Here is a 14297-nt window from a genome sequence, read left to right on the forward strand (position 1 = left end):
ACCAACAGTGTCCACAGGATTTCAACCCTAGGAGGAGAGTCACTCCAGCAAATGAGGTGCCTTCCAAGACAGGTAAGTCTGACATCAGAAACCACAACATTCAAAACCAGTGGGGGGACATTTTAACCTTCCAGGGCATTCAGTTGCTGACCTAAAAGTAGCAGTTCTCCTGCAGAGGAATTTCAAAGGGAGATTAGAAAGAGAGGCTGCTGAATTGCAACTGATAACGAAGCTCAAGACGATGCATCCCCCTGGACTGAATAGAGACCTAGGCTTCTTGTCTCATTACCAATGCTGATTTCGCCTCACCCAGCACACCTCCGAATATCCCATCCAATCCAATCACGCCTGCTATTGTCATTCACCAGCTTTTGTCATTTACCTGCTATTGTCATTCGCTGGCTTTTGTCATTCGGCATCTGAAACCATTCCAGTCACCAAGATATAAGGACAGGTGGACTCACATTCTAGCTGTATCTGAAAAATCTGTGACTCACCGAAGCTCACCCCCTACCACAAATGTTGTTAGTCTTATAGGTGCTACTGAACTCTTGCTCTTTTCTACTCCAGCAAATGAGCTTGAAGTGGATTGTCCACATCCCCCTTCTCTCTCTCTCTCTCTCATTTGATCCCCCACCACACCAGCATTAGAGTACTATGAGTGCACAAAGAGCACTGAGAAACACACACAAACACCCAGTAAGAAAAGGAGGCAGCTGGGTGGTTTTCAGAATGAAGCCACTGTTTCCCAGCCCCTGGCATTTCACTGCACCATCAGGAAGAAGTTCAGGCTCAACTCCTGGTACCTCTAAAGTGCCCCCTGTCATTCTGCAGATGGCAGATGCTTCCCTTCCCATCACAGAGCTCTGCACTGGCCATGCTGAAAGGCCCTTGGCATTAGGGGCCCAACTCCGTGCATGCAAATGGCCCCGTCGTCAAGAGAATAAGGAATCCCTGAACCGCCCCCTGAGCAGCCAGCATGTTGCCAAGGGTGCTGGCTGCCTCCAGGAACGGGCTCTGCCACGGGGTCTGGCTCCAGTGAGCTTTGTGATCCGCATACAGAGAGCGGCCTGCAGCCAAACAGCTTCCGATCCCCCCCAACATCCTGCTAGCCTGGCATCAAGCCTGAATGTCAGCAGTCAGCAAATACCCTTCCTCCTACCTGGGAAGAAGAAAGAGGAAGACCACAGCATGCGGGAGACTCAAAACATCAAAAGATGAAACGTCAACTTCTTACTTACAGCACTGGGAGGGAGCAGCTGGCAGCGCCTGGCTCTGGACGTCTTCCTCAAACAAATGCTAAGAGGGGGAAAGGCAGACAGGTGAGGGAGCCTAAGAAAATGAGACCCAGAGCGGGGTTCTGCTGCCATATTTGGACCCAGGGCCAAGGACATTCTCTTCCCCATCCCCAGCCAAGGGGGCCTTCTCACTCTTCAGAGAGTTCTTCTACAAAGGCCTCGAGCAAGAGGCTGGGGCGGGGGGCTTTCCACACCTCCAGGTGCACAGGATGGGGGGCCCTCCCCCGGGGCCAGCTTTGCAACTGAAGGAGGGAAGCTGCAATGAACGGGCAGAGCAGGGGCCGACAAGAACCTGCTGGGCGCTTTGCAGCCGATTTGGATTGGCCGTTGTTGTCGTTCTGTAGCTTTGGTTTAACTTTTGTTGTAAGCCACCTTGGATGTGGAGAGGCAAGATAAAGAACGTTCAAATTAAATAAGGAGGCCTACAGGGGAATGGCGGCTGGGACACAGGGTGGACCAGGAAAGTTGCGCCCCACGCAGGAACACTACTTTGGGCAAAACGTTTTCACCAGGGTGGCCCCAGAAACCCACGTGTAAACATGTGGCAGGGGGTGGGGGCTGGATCCAGCATGGCGTTTCCACAGGCACAAGGGCTTCCACCCCATATTTCAGAAGAGCGACACAAAACCCAGTGCATAGGGCAAGGAGGTCCTGTGCGTGCACTGCGCCTGTACCCACTCGACACTGGAGCTGACCCCTGGACCCCTGAGGAGGAGGGGGGCAGGGTAGGCATGTTCACCAACCCCTCCCCCCGAATGCAGGGAGGTGGTGAGGGGAAGCCAGACACGTCTTTAGGAACGGTTTCTCCTTCCACAGTGTGGGCCTACACCTGCCAGCTGGAGTCGCGCACTCCAGAGACCCTCATCTGTGGCTTGCAAGGAGGCAGACAAAGGCTGGGCACTCCAAAGCTACCAGGGCTGGAGTTTGCTGGCTTTTCTGGTGATGAGGAGGAAAGAGAGCCACCCGAAGAGCCGGCTCTTTCATCGGGCTGTGGCTGAGCATCAGAGGGCATGGATGTGCAGAAGCCTTCTGGGAGGGGGCTGCAGGAGGGAGTGCAGGGGGACTGGGTGGGAATGAGTGAAAAAGCAGGCTGGATCCAATTGTTCTTGCCAAACGTGGGTCCAAGAGCCCAGTGGGAGGTGCCAGCATTAGCAGTGCCCCAAGGAAAGGCCAAAGACACACCTCGTCGCCTTCTTCCAGGAAGTTCATCTGCTTCAACTTTCTGGTCCAGTATTTGGCTTCCTCTTCCGGAATGTCTGTGGAAGAGCAGAACAGTCAGGCGTGGAAGGAAGAGCCAGGCCTTCTTCACTCAGGACCAAGGGCATGGCTGACCGCCATCGCCCACCTGCGATGTGAATAGGTTGCGGGGCTGAAGGCCACACACTGCCCCCCATAGACTGGGGCAATGCGGCGAACTGCAAAGCGGTGGCCCGGAATGACTCACATCACCTGGGAGCTGGGGCAGGGGAGTGACTGGCCAGCAGCCACAGCTTTGGGCAAAGCTCGCCCTCCGCACTTGCCACCTGCCGTTGGCTTATCCGAAAATTAACTCCCACCTGCCAATCATGACTCTGTTCACAACCCAAAACATTTAATAAAATAATGAAAAATTACAGGAACTGCAAGAAGGCCAGGCAGGAACTGCTGGCCAACCCCAATCCAGAGGCCAGTCAGGGGCCACCCTGCGACCCCCGGGCCCAGCAGGCAGGTGGGCTCAGCAGCCAGTAGCAGCGGAGGCCACGAGGGCGGCATCTCCCCAGGCAGCCACGTTTCTGGGCCCAGAGAGCAGCTCCCAGATCAGCAGGCAAGGCAGGCAGACCGTCTTGAATCCAGGGCATTCTGTTGTGATGTTCAACTCCATATTACTGGAGGGTCCCCTTCTTCGCAGATGAATACATTAAAATCAAAATTCAATCTCATTCCATCCAAGCAACAGTTTACAAGTCAATTAAAAACAAACACCTGTCCAGGGCCTTCACAGGTCCCCTCCAGCCTTCGAAGAAGAACACCCAGAAACCAACAGGCAGCCCCACAGATCTGGCCACGCCAGGGCGAGGGGTCAAGAGCCGCCAGTCCTGCCCCAGCATGTGGGCCAGCTGACCGGAGGTTTTGGAAGGTGCCTCGCATCAGGAGCATCACAGGGATCTAACCCTGGTGATAAGATCAAGCCCTCCTTCGGTCCTGAAGCTAAATCAGCCGCGCGTCTGCCTGGGGAGTTCCCAATTCGGAATGCACAGCAAACTCCCCTGCTCCTGGCTCCTCCCTGAAGCCCCCCCCTCCCCACCCATGCAGAAGCCTGCCTAGGCAAACCAAAGGCCCCCTTGCTTTCCGCAGGCGGGGGGCGGGCGGGGGTATAAAGCCTCTCTCCTCCAAAGCAGAACTGCCTTCTTACTACTAGGAAGTAAACATAAGGGAACTCAGGAAATGTGCCGCACAGTGGAGGATCACCCTGTACCACACGCATCTTTTACCAGGCTCCAGGTTCAACTGCCCAAGGCCTCTGAACTTAAGACATCCTGGGAACAGACTCTGGAGGATGCGATCCGTCACCTGAGCATCCCATGGCAGCAGAATTCCCAGGCAAACTCCTAGGATAGAAGCTTGCAGAGCGGCCTGACAGAGAGAGGAGACGTCGGGGGGGGGGGCGATGGGGGGGATTGAGTTAGAACTCACCTAGTTGCGGCTCTTCACATAAACCGAGGGGGTGGAAAAGCGCCACCAGCTGCACAGGTAGGGCAGAGGAACAGCTGTGCCAAAGCCCTCTCTCCCCCGCCCCAAACACACCCCGTGGACAGCAGAACACTCACAAGTTCCTCTCTCATAGCAAGGAAAACTAGCATTACGGATAGATCTAAAGGTGTTTTGTACCAAGACCTGAGTATGTAAACACAGAATATTTTCTTATGCGTTATTCTGATTCCAAGAAGGAGTCCACCAATTTGACTAAAAGCTCAGTAACAGGCAGGGCGGTTGAAAGTGAGAAAAGGACAGCTGAAGAGAGAATTCCGAAAAGGCCGTTCTCAAGATCTCTTCAGGTCACACCAGATGTCAGAGATAAGGCGGCATCGAGTGGCCAACCTGTGAATCTGACGGAGGTCTGGGCAAGATCTTAAGAACTTAACAAGAGCCCTGCTGGATCAGACCAGCAGTCCTAGCCCAGCACTCTGTCTCACTCAGTGGCCAACCGGTTTGTAGAGAGGGCCAACAAACAGCGCATAGAGGCTGCGGCCTTCCCCTGAACTTGAATCCTGGCCCTGGGGTTCAGAGGTAGACTGCCTCTGAATGGGGAGGTTCCCTTTCATCACCACGGCTAGCAGCCACTGACAGGCCTCTCTTCCCTGACTCCATCCAATCCCCTTTTAAAGCTGTCTGTGCCCCTGGCCGTCACGGCATCCCCCAGCAGTGAATTCCACCATATCTTTACCACTCTGTCGTATTGGATTCCCGCTAATGCTGTGCCTCTGTGAACTTGTGTCTATTTACCCTAAGGCATTGTTTATGGAAATGCTCTTGATATTGGCTGTACTCATCTCACACTGTGTAATCCGCCTTGAGAAACGCAGACTATAAATGACAAACAAATAAATGAGTATCTTAATCCCTCATTGCATAAAGAAGTATTAACCATCAGCTTCATCGGATGCCCTCAAGTTCTAGTATTTTGGGCGAAGGAGAAAAAGTTCTCCCTGCATAATTTTATAAAACCTCTATCATGCCCCCACCCCCCACTTAGTAATTCCTTTTCTAGAACTGCACCCAGCATTCCCAATGAGGCTGCACCATGGCTCTGCGGAAGAGCATTACAATATTGCTGCATCTGACGGAGAGAACGGTGGTTCTCGAAAGCTGGTTAGTCTTAAAGGTGCTACTGGACTCTTTGCCATTACAATATTGGTAGTTTTATTCCCAACCCCTCTCCTAATAATCTCCAGCACAGAGTTTGCCCTTTTCACTCCTGCAGCATGCTGGGTCGACACTTTCATTGAGCTCTCTACTGTGACCCCGAGGTCTCTTTCCCTCTCTTTCTCAGCAGCTTCAGTTCAGCTTCAGTGGGGTTCATCACCAAGATGTTCTTCTTGGGGCTCTCTCTAGCTTCTCACCCACTAGAGACCCACCACATATTTGCCCAAAATCGACTTAGAAAAGAAAGGGAGGGGGGCCTCCCCTGACTGTGTCAGAAAGGGGCAGAGTCTGCTAGGACTCTGGGCCGCCTGTCCGCAATATGCTTCGCTGCACATGGCTACCAACCTCTGGGGGGGCGGGGGGGAAGGCTGTAAAACAAATACACACCACAAACATGCATCAGCTCCACATATCAAGGACACGCAGATCGTGACAGCCTGGAATGTGAACCGAACGTGCGAAAGATATCAGAAGGGGGGGAAAGGCTCAAGCAAAGCCCTTCACACTCCAAACTGTGCTCTGCGAGCAAGCATGCTAAACCACACACACACGCACATACCACTTCTCTGAGGCCACTATACCACATGCAGGAACTCTTCGCCTGAGAAACCAAAACACGACTGCTGAATGGAAAGAGAAGGGAAGAGAAATCCTTCAGGCCGGAAGAGAGGGGCACTCAACTAGGTTCCAAGTGAAACCACGACATCTCCTATTCTGAAGGACACGAGCCAGAGATGGGGCCCCTGTCCCTGGAGATCTCTTCGAGATCTGGCTGGTCTGTCTTCCAAAAGGCACAACGGGGGGCCTTCAAAAAAAGACAGGCTCCCCAGAAATGCCAGGTGCGTCCGTCAGGCTGAAGCACAGCCTGCCTCTAGTCCGAGAAGGGCCTCTGAGACCCTTGCCCAATTCTCAGCTTCCTGGCAGGTTCATCTCTCTCCGTTCCCGATTTTTTGGAAAGCAGTAAAAGCCACCAGTCTGGACAGGTGGACAGGTGACCTCTTAGCAGCAGCCACCTCAAAAACCCAGACTATGGGGCAGATGAGGGCACCAGAAACAGCCTGGGCAGGAAGCAGAAATGCCCCTGAGCTCATCACGGGGGGCGGCTGGCCGTTGGAGGCTCTCTCGTCCTCCACAAGCCTGTTGAGGAACACAATTCACCCACACAAGGCCTGAGGTTGGATCAGGCTATAAACTCCTCCGAGTGCATGATGGAAAAATGGAATATGCCTTTGTTAAATAAATAAATCTCAATAAATTAACTCAAATGCGTAAGAAAGGATTAATTCGGGGGACCTGCCCACCTAACCAGAAACACAGTCTTGATTGCAAAGACCTTTTCAGTCTGCCCTTCAATCCAAATCTGTGTGTGAATTTTACGCAGGGCAGATCTCCGCTCCCAGGGAACAGGCGCCACATCCACGAACGCAGGCAAGAAAGCCCAGCAGGAGACTGGCCAGAAAAATTAAGGACTGGGAATTGCCATAAATGAGAGCAAACGCCTCTTCCTAGCCGACTGAGAACTGGAGGGAGATAAATGAAACTGAGCAGAATTAAATGGAGGAAGAACATCGCATCTGAAGAAAAACAGGGCAGGCAGGGCCCAGAAGTACGAGATGCTCCGAAGAGTCTGGCCCCACTGGCCTCCTGCGCCTCTTCCAGCATTTGGGCCACTGGTATCTGAACCAGCTATCTGGCGTGCTCTTGCCGCTTCGGGGGGGGGGGGGCATACAAGTCCTGCATTTGTCTGGAGGGTCAGCCGGGCTGTGAACTCCACTCCCATTCACCTGCCCAGAGAAATATATGAAGCCTTTTACAGTGAAGCCGCAGCAAGAAACCTGCGTGTTGGAACTGAAGCGTTTAGCTTCTCAGAAAGAAATCCAGTCAGTATCCAACAGAGCGGCTGCCTCTTCTGTTTCTGACCCTACGTACCCACACTCCCTTGCAGGAAGACACAGGGAGATACTGAGCGTGCCACCCCGAGAAATTCACCGGCTGAACCTTCCAGCGCTGCAACAGCACACAGCAGGCCTGATTTGGAGGCATCCGTTGAAATAAAAATCGCTGGTTGCTAGGCAACCTGAAGTAAGCACCCATGTTTAGACTAAATTAATGGAAAACGCTGAATCATAACAAATCCTGGGGTCTGCGTGCCGTCTCATGAGTGCATGTTAGCTGCAGCAGAACCTCGCCATTTACGGAGCTCCATTCCTCCCAACAGCAAAGCAACCCCACGTCCCACGGAATTTAGCCACATGCCATCTTTGCCAAAAGAGGCTGAACTGCATCACGTGATCCGACTACAGACCCCCCCCCCCCAGTGAGTGAAATTGTGAGTCACAAATCCGTGAATGGCGAGGATCTACCGCACTAATATATACATCCTTCTGCTAGACCCGCATCTGGGGGGAAGCAAAGAGAGGAGTCCAATCTTCACAGAAATGTCAGCTTTGCTCGTTTGGTTACACTCACCAAATGGTAATTCAAATCGTGCATCCAGCAAGATCTTATGAGGCGTTGGGTTTTTGGTACCACAGACCTCGTGGTCCTTCATTAGGACTTCTGCCTCCAGCGTAGACCACTCCCCAGGGCCCTCCTGAGAAGAAAACAGCCCATTAACCCAACAGTCTTTCCCAGTCCAAACCTCCAGCTCTCTTGTCTTTGCTCAATGAACTGAACTTCAAGAGGAATTTGGGTTTGCTAGAAAACAGAACTGACGAGGGTGACGGCGGCACACCAGCCTTGCGGGCCTGGGCCAGAAGCTCCCTCCACCTGCAGATGATTTGATCTGATCTGAGCTTTCCGTGGACAAGCGGGAGGCAGTTCGCTCTGCAGCTACGCTCCTTGAAGGGCACTCATGACATTTCACGGCAAGAGGCCAAGCTGAGCGTGCCTTGCTTGCAACATGGCCCACAGCAGGCAGCAATGAATCTGCTGCAAGCTCTCTTGGTGCTGCCTGCAGAGTCATCCATGGATGAGTGCGCTGCTACTTCATCGCCCTTCATGCAGCGTGGTTGCAGAAAGGAACAACCGTGGCTGTGCCTTTGCGCCCATCCAGATCTCAGCGGTCCTGCACTGCTTCCACTCACACACCCTCCCCAGCCCCTCACTCAGTGGGATCAGCAGAGCCGCCTACTGACCTCCTCCGATTGCCGGATGGCTTTCAGCGCCATCCACGCCGTCCCAACCATTGTGTCCCAAATCAGCCCTTTGTTCCACACTTCCACAATCAAGCCCAGGTCCAGGCGGCTGATCTCACTGCAAACAGGAGGGGAAAGCACAAACACACAAACACACAACTTTTTAAATTATCCTCCCTTTTGAGCTGTGGGGAGGCCACACACAAATATCCAAAACTGACACACACAGCCCTGAAGAAATGAAATTAAGCAGTTTATTCTACTTATCCTTGGCCCAAATTTAGCAGCAACTGTTCCCATTCAAATCACCTGCTGCCTAGAAAGCAAAAGAATCACCCTGGCCCAGCAGACAGGAAGGGATCCCAAGTCCTGGAGAGTCGCAACCCTTCGGCAGCCCGCCAGGGACAGGCATCTCGGCTACCAGCTTACGGATGAGGCTTCTTGCCCCCACTGATACGCCAGCACGGCCTAACAAAGCATGCTCTCCCCGGGCAACCTGACTAAGGGCCAGGGCCAGGCTGCAGATGCAAGGGAAGAGCAACTCTAGAGCAGGCAGCCAGCCCTGCCTTTTCTCTTTTGCGCCTGGGGGCAGGAGCACAGCCACACACACAGAATGAGCCTGTTGCTGGTCTTTGGGATTCACGACTTGTTGCTAAAATTAGTGCCAGTACCAGAGGACCAGTCAGTAACAAATCTACACTAATTTTTTAAAAAAGAATCTAGAAGGGATCCAGTAATTACAGGCCAGTTAGCCTAATGTGTCTTGCAGATAAATCAGCAGGAACTGTGATTAAAGAAAAAATTGCTCAGCATATCAAGGAACACGGACCACTGAGGGGAAATCAGCCTGGCTCCTGCAAAGGAAAGTCTGCCTCACCAACCCGTTGGAGTTCTTTGAGAAAGGGAACAAGCAGCGGAGAACAGTGGCCCGGGCAATGTCGAGCTTTCAAAGGGCTTTTGAGAAGGCTTTTTTTAAAAAGCCGACCTCATTTTGTCCTAAAGGGGCAAATGAAAGGGGTGCCAAAGAGAAGGGCTGCAGTTCTCCCAGGAGGGAAGGCAGTATTAGGGGCCCTCAGCTACAGGGAATAAACAGGGGGCAGCAATGGCCAGCGGAGCCTTCCACCATGACTGCTTAGTCAGCTGCGGCCTTTCTTGGGTAAAAAAGATCTTGCCACTGTGGTGTAAGCCCTGGTAACTTATAGATTAGATTACTGCAATGCACTCTACATAGGGCTGCCCTTGAAGACGGTCTGGAAGCTATAATTGGCACAGAACGCTGCAGCCAGGAAGTTGCAGTGAGTTGCAGGAGCCTTCTGGGCTCCAGAGAAAGGAAGAGGGTGCCTGGGTGCACTCATATCCACTGCCCAGGTCATTTCCACATTCCGCAGGTTGGCCAGGGCTGCACTTGGCTGGAAAATTCTCAAGACATGCCAGGAAATCCTGCAGATCCATCAGCCTCCCGGAGTGGGCATCTGAACCAGCCCCCCTGCTGAGTTTCTGAGGGCCTGAGAGTTTAATGATCCAGAGGAGTTAACCATGTTAGTCTGTAGTAGCAAAATAGTAAAGAGTCCAGTCGCAGCTTTAAGACTAACCAACTTTACTGTAGCCCAAGCTTTCGAGAGCCACAGCTGTGGCTCGTCATGCATCTGACAAAGACAGCTGTGGCTCTCGAAAGCTTATGCTACAATAAAGTTGGTTAGTCTTAATGGTGCAACTGGACTCTTTACTGTTTTGAGAGTTTAATGTGCTCGGCCCATGATCTATGCTGATGGAGTCTGATCTTGAAGTGACTGACCACGAGCAAGATATGGGGGGGGGGTCACAGTGGATAGCTTGAAAGAGTCAATTCAGTACCAAAAAGAATCAGTAAAAAAGGTAAATGCCGCACTAGGGATGATTAATATTAGCTATAGAAGTGCTGCATTTGGAACAGAGCATACAGGCCTTTTGCCTCATCTCTGAAAGAAATAGTGGCATTAGAAAAGGTGCATTAAAGGGAGACAAAGAGCCCCGTGGCACAGAGTGGTAAGCGGCAGTACTGCAGCCCGAGCTCTGCTCACGACCTGAGATCGACCCTGGCGGAAGCCGGGTTCAGGTAGCCAGCTCAAGGTTGACTCAACCTGCCATCCTTCCAAGGTCGGTAAAATGAGTACCCAGTTTCCTGGGGGTAAAGGGTAGATGACTGGGGAAGGCAATGGCAAACCACCCCCCGTGGGTCAGTAATGACTCAGTGCTTGCACAGGGGACTACCTTTACCTTTTTAAAGGGAGACAAAAATAATCAAGGGGTTGGACCAAGAATTGGGGTGGGGAGTTTAGAAAAAATGAGAACCAAGACATGATAGAAAGTTATACAATTAAGCATGAGGTAGAGAAAGTGGAGAGAGAAATGATGAGAACTTTCTCTCCACAAACTCCAGAACTCAGGGGCATGCAGGGAAGTTGATGGGCACCACATTCAGGACGGATAAAACGAAGCGCTTCTCCCTCTAATGCATAATTGACGTGGACTGCACCGCAACGTGGCATACTTAAGAGCATCTGGTTTAGCTGGCTTTAAATGGAGATTATACAGATTCATGGAGGAGGAGGCCAACGGTGGCTATTGGCCGTGATGGCTCAATGAAACCCCCCCTGTCCAGTATCCCTTAATACCAGTCGCTGGAGGAAGACTGCGGTCTTCACGCTCTGCTGCAGGAAACAGACTACATGGACCCACTTGGGCCTAAATCCCTTCCCCAAACCAACTGCAGAGAGTTGCCCCAAAGGCCATGCCAGTCCGGAGCTGCACATGCCAGGCTGGGCACAGCGCCATACTTACAAGAGGAAGTCTTGCTCCCAGCATGGCTGGTCCCCTCGAACGGTGACAGTTGTGCTCTTCACATTTTGCACTTTCAGGGTCACGTACGTGTTGAATTTTTCTAGACAGACAGAGTTGGTGTGCATGAGGTGCAGGCGTCATGTGGCAGAAAGGTCAGCGTTATGGGAGGGTGCAAGCCAGGCAGCACCGGCTCTCTCAAGCCCCTCGCTTCAGCCACTGAAAGGGCTTGGCCTGCTGGTGCCACAGAGGCCGCCTGAATGGCTGGAGATTGCCGCTTTGTTGCCATTGTTCAAGGCTTTGCAAACTAGGGAAGGACTGGGACAGGGACGTTTCCAGAAACACATACACGCTACAGTCAAGGCAGTGCCTCAAATTCCAGGAGTCACTCTACTTTCACTGATGGCAGCAAAGTTGGGCTGCTTCAGGTACAACCCCCCCCCCCCGAAGCTGGTGAATCCAGCAAGCAGCTGCCCTACAACCTGGGACCTCCCGGCTCTTGGTGAAGCAGTCGGCCGTTCTCCAAGCCCTGCAGCCTCCAGCTGCTTTGTGCAGGGGCAGGAGTGCGCTTTTAGCTGGGTGACCACTGAGACCTTCTTCCCCCCCACTTTATTTGGACACGAGGAGCAGTTCTCCACTGCGACCCCCTCCGCAAAGCCTTCCAGATGGTGCAGAGAAGACAATGGAAGAACCTGACCTGAGTCATGGCAATAGAGAGGACAGGAACGCCAACGGTGGGGTGATGTGGCTTCCTCAACCAAGGAAGACATGCACTCACCTGGGGGCCCCTGGAGCTTGGCTCTCTTAACTGCAAAACAGAGAAAGAGAGAAAGAGAGAGAGTGAGTGTGTAAGCTGATCCTTCCTCCCCAGAGCACTTTTCCTTGCTGGTTAATTAAATGTTTCGAATACAGACGAGAGCGAAAGAAGCCCCACAGCCATAGCCTCATTTATTCACAACAAAGGAACATGAACAAGAAGCCACTCAATTGCTTTGTCCCAGATTTCTTCTCTAAAAATGGGGGATAGTGAAAACCCCAAGAGAACAGCGACAAGGAGAACAAAGCCCACCACCCCAGAACCCAAAGCGCCCTGGCCGAGAGGGCCCACCCACCACCACAACCCCCCTTGACCAAGGCCCCAGGGAGCCTGCTCTGGGCTGCCCGCTGTCCTGCCCTAGCCCCTGGAGAATAGCAGGAGAAGGGCAGAGCCTCCCCCACGACTTCTGATGCAACGGCCGCCGTGCTCACCGCACACTCATGGCCCATCCACAGGACTGATGTGAGCTGTGCTCCTCTGCTCAGAAGGAACGGGCGGAGGCGCCTGGGAAATGCCGCAGAGAAACAGAACCTCTGGCTCCCCTAGGACGTGGGCACCCAATGAAACTCAATGGCATCCAGTCACGACTGGCAAAAGGAACTCCTTTACGCAAATCACGGGGGCTTAGATGGCTTAAAGAAGCGAATGCATGTAGGACAGGCGTAAACGGCTACTGGAGAGGCTGGCCCCCCCTTCCACGTGCTAGCAACGGAGGCCGCAAAACCAGGATACACAAGGCACCGAGCTCTTCATCTTTGGGGGGGGGGGGCTCTCCAGGTAAGAAGAAAAACATGGTTTTGTTAGTTAACCAAAAGGGGGGTGGGAATCCCAAAATAGCCTGCAGGCGACTGTGTGCACTCCTGGAGGCACAAGAGGTTAACAGCAGTCGAGAGTTAATTGAAGGAAACCTGTGTGTGTGTGGGGGGGTGATCCCCTAAGAAACAAGAAAATCCCGAAGGGGCCTTTGGGGTGTGGGATGTGTCTGTTGCCCCCCCTCCTACAATTCCTCAGGGCCCCCCAGGCTGTCGATGGCTGTTAGCCAAGAAAGACCTGCCAGGCTGGCTGTTGGCCTTGCTCTGGAGAGAGGCTGGGGCCAACACAACAAGAATTGTGTTATTTTAATCCCTTACTTGTGAGCGCCTCCGAAGCATCCGCCTGGCTGCTCTTGGCTACTGGATGTGAGACTGGACGGACCGGACCGTTGGTCCATTCTGGAGAACTGTTGCCCTAGCAACATCAAGCCTCAAGAAACCACGAGGGCAGGTTCAGGCGGAATCAGTCCTGAAGTCAGATGGGTTTTAGTCCATGAAAAACGTGAGTTTGTGCAAGTTCTTCTGAGAAACAGTTAGTTGACAGCATGAACGGACAGGGTCAGCGAGCCCTCTGGCACGCTTGGCTCAGAGAAATTGCTCCTGCCACGGCAGCACGGCCTGTAAATAAGATGATTTGTTCTGCTTGCCAGAAGAGCCACCCCTGTAAATAACGCCGGGGGGGGGGCTCTCCAGACCGGAATTCCATACGCAGCCAGGGTCCCGGCAAGTGGGCCTCCTTTGCTAGGCCAACAGCGCCTTCTGCTGGATCGTTAAAAAAGAGTGCCCGGTTTTACATAATGCAGCTTTGGGAAGGAAGAAATGTGAGTGATCTGGATTAAAATGAGTGGATTTTCAGGAGCATTTTACATGCTGCAGCAAAAAGAGTTTGCTATTAAGAAGATCATCTTTGGACGAAGATGCTGAAAGCATCTCAGTGCCTCGCCAGTAAGAGCTGTGGCCTACAGTAGCAGCTCGAAGGTTGGAGGCAAAGATCCAAGGCCTGATGTTTTGTGATGCTCAGATGCCCATGAGACGAAAGAGGGCCTCTCTGGGGGGCCTACATTACATGGAAGGGGCTGGGAAACCCATCCCACTCCCCAGAATGAATGACAGTTGGCAAAGAACTCTACAGAGCGGCGCTAGCACTCAACCCCACCAGAGGTCAAAGACAGGTGGTCTCTTGCATGGAAATTGGTATCTGCAGGTCCCCAGATTCAGCAGGGGTGCCCACCATGGCGAGAGCCTGGGAATCCAACTGGTACAAGAACCTTGCGAGGCAAGGAAGCCAGCCAGGGAGACAGCGGGACACCCTTGGAGAGGCAAGTCGAGGGACAGCAGAAAAGACTGAGAGTAACGTTTTGGGGACCACCTGGGGCGTTGCAATAACACAGATTCTCGTTCCCCTGAGGAAAAAAATAGGCGCTAAACTAAAATTCATACTTCAGTTGCCACCTCTGGTTGAAAAAATGGATAAAGGGTCAGATGGGTTTAACCAGGCTGGTTAGGTTATTTG

General features: G+C 52.7%; 1 protein-coding gene across 1 annotated transcript in view; it reads right to left on the bottom strand.

Annotated features, from left to right (window-relative positions):
• UNC13B (unc-13 homolog B) overlaps window positions 1-14297 on the bottom strand; it is a 189573-nt gene that overhangs the window by 148196 nt on the left and 27080 nt on the right. Inside the window, exons 2-7 of the mRNA XM_054986491.1 lie at window positions 11934-11963; window positions 11159-11258; window positions 8339-8456; window positions 7671-7794; window positions 2481-2554; window positions 1242-1299 (exon numbers count right to left, since the gene is read on the bottom strand). Of these exons, the coding sequence (XP_054842466.1) occupies window positions 1242-1299; window positions 2481-2554; window positions 7671-7794; window positions 8339-8456; window positions 11159-11258; window positions 11934-11963 (504 nt within the window). The remainder of the gene's footprint in view (window positions 1-1241; window positions 1300-2480; window positions 2555-7670; window positions 7795-8338; window positions 8457-11158; window positions 11259-11933; window positions 11964-14297) is intronic.

This window comes from Eublepharis macularius, chromosome 8 (genome assembly GCF_028583425.1).
Source record: "Eublepharis macularius isolate TG4126 chromosome 8, MPM_Emac_v1.0, whole genome shotgun sequence".
NCBI classification, from domain to species: Eukaryota; Metazoa; Chordata; class Lepidosauria; order Squamata; family Eublepharidae; genus Eublepharis; species Eublepharis macularius.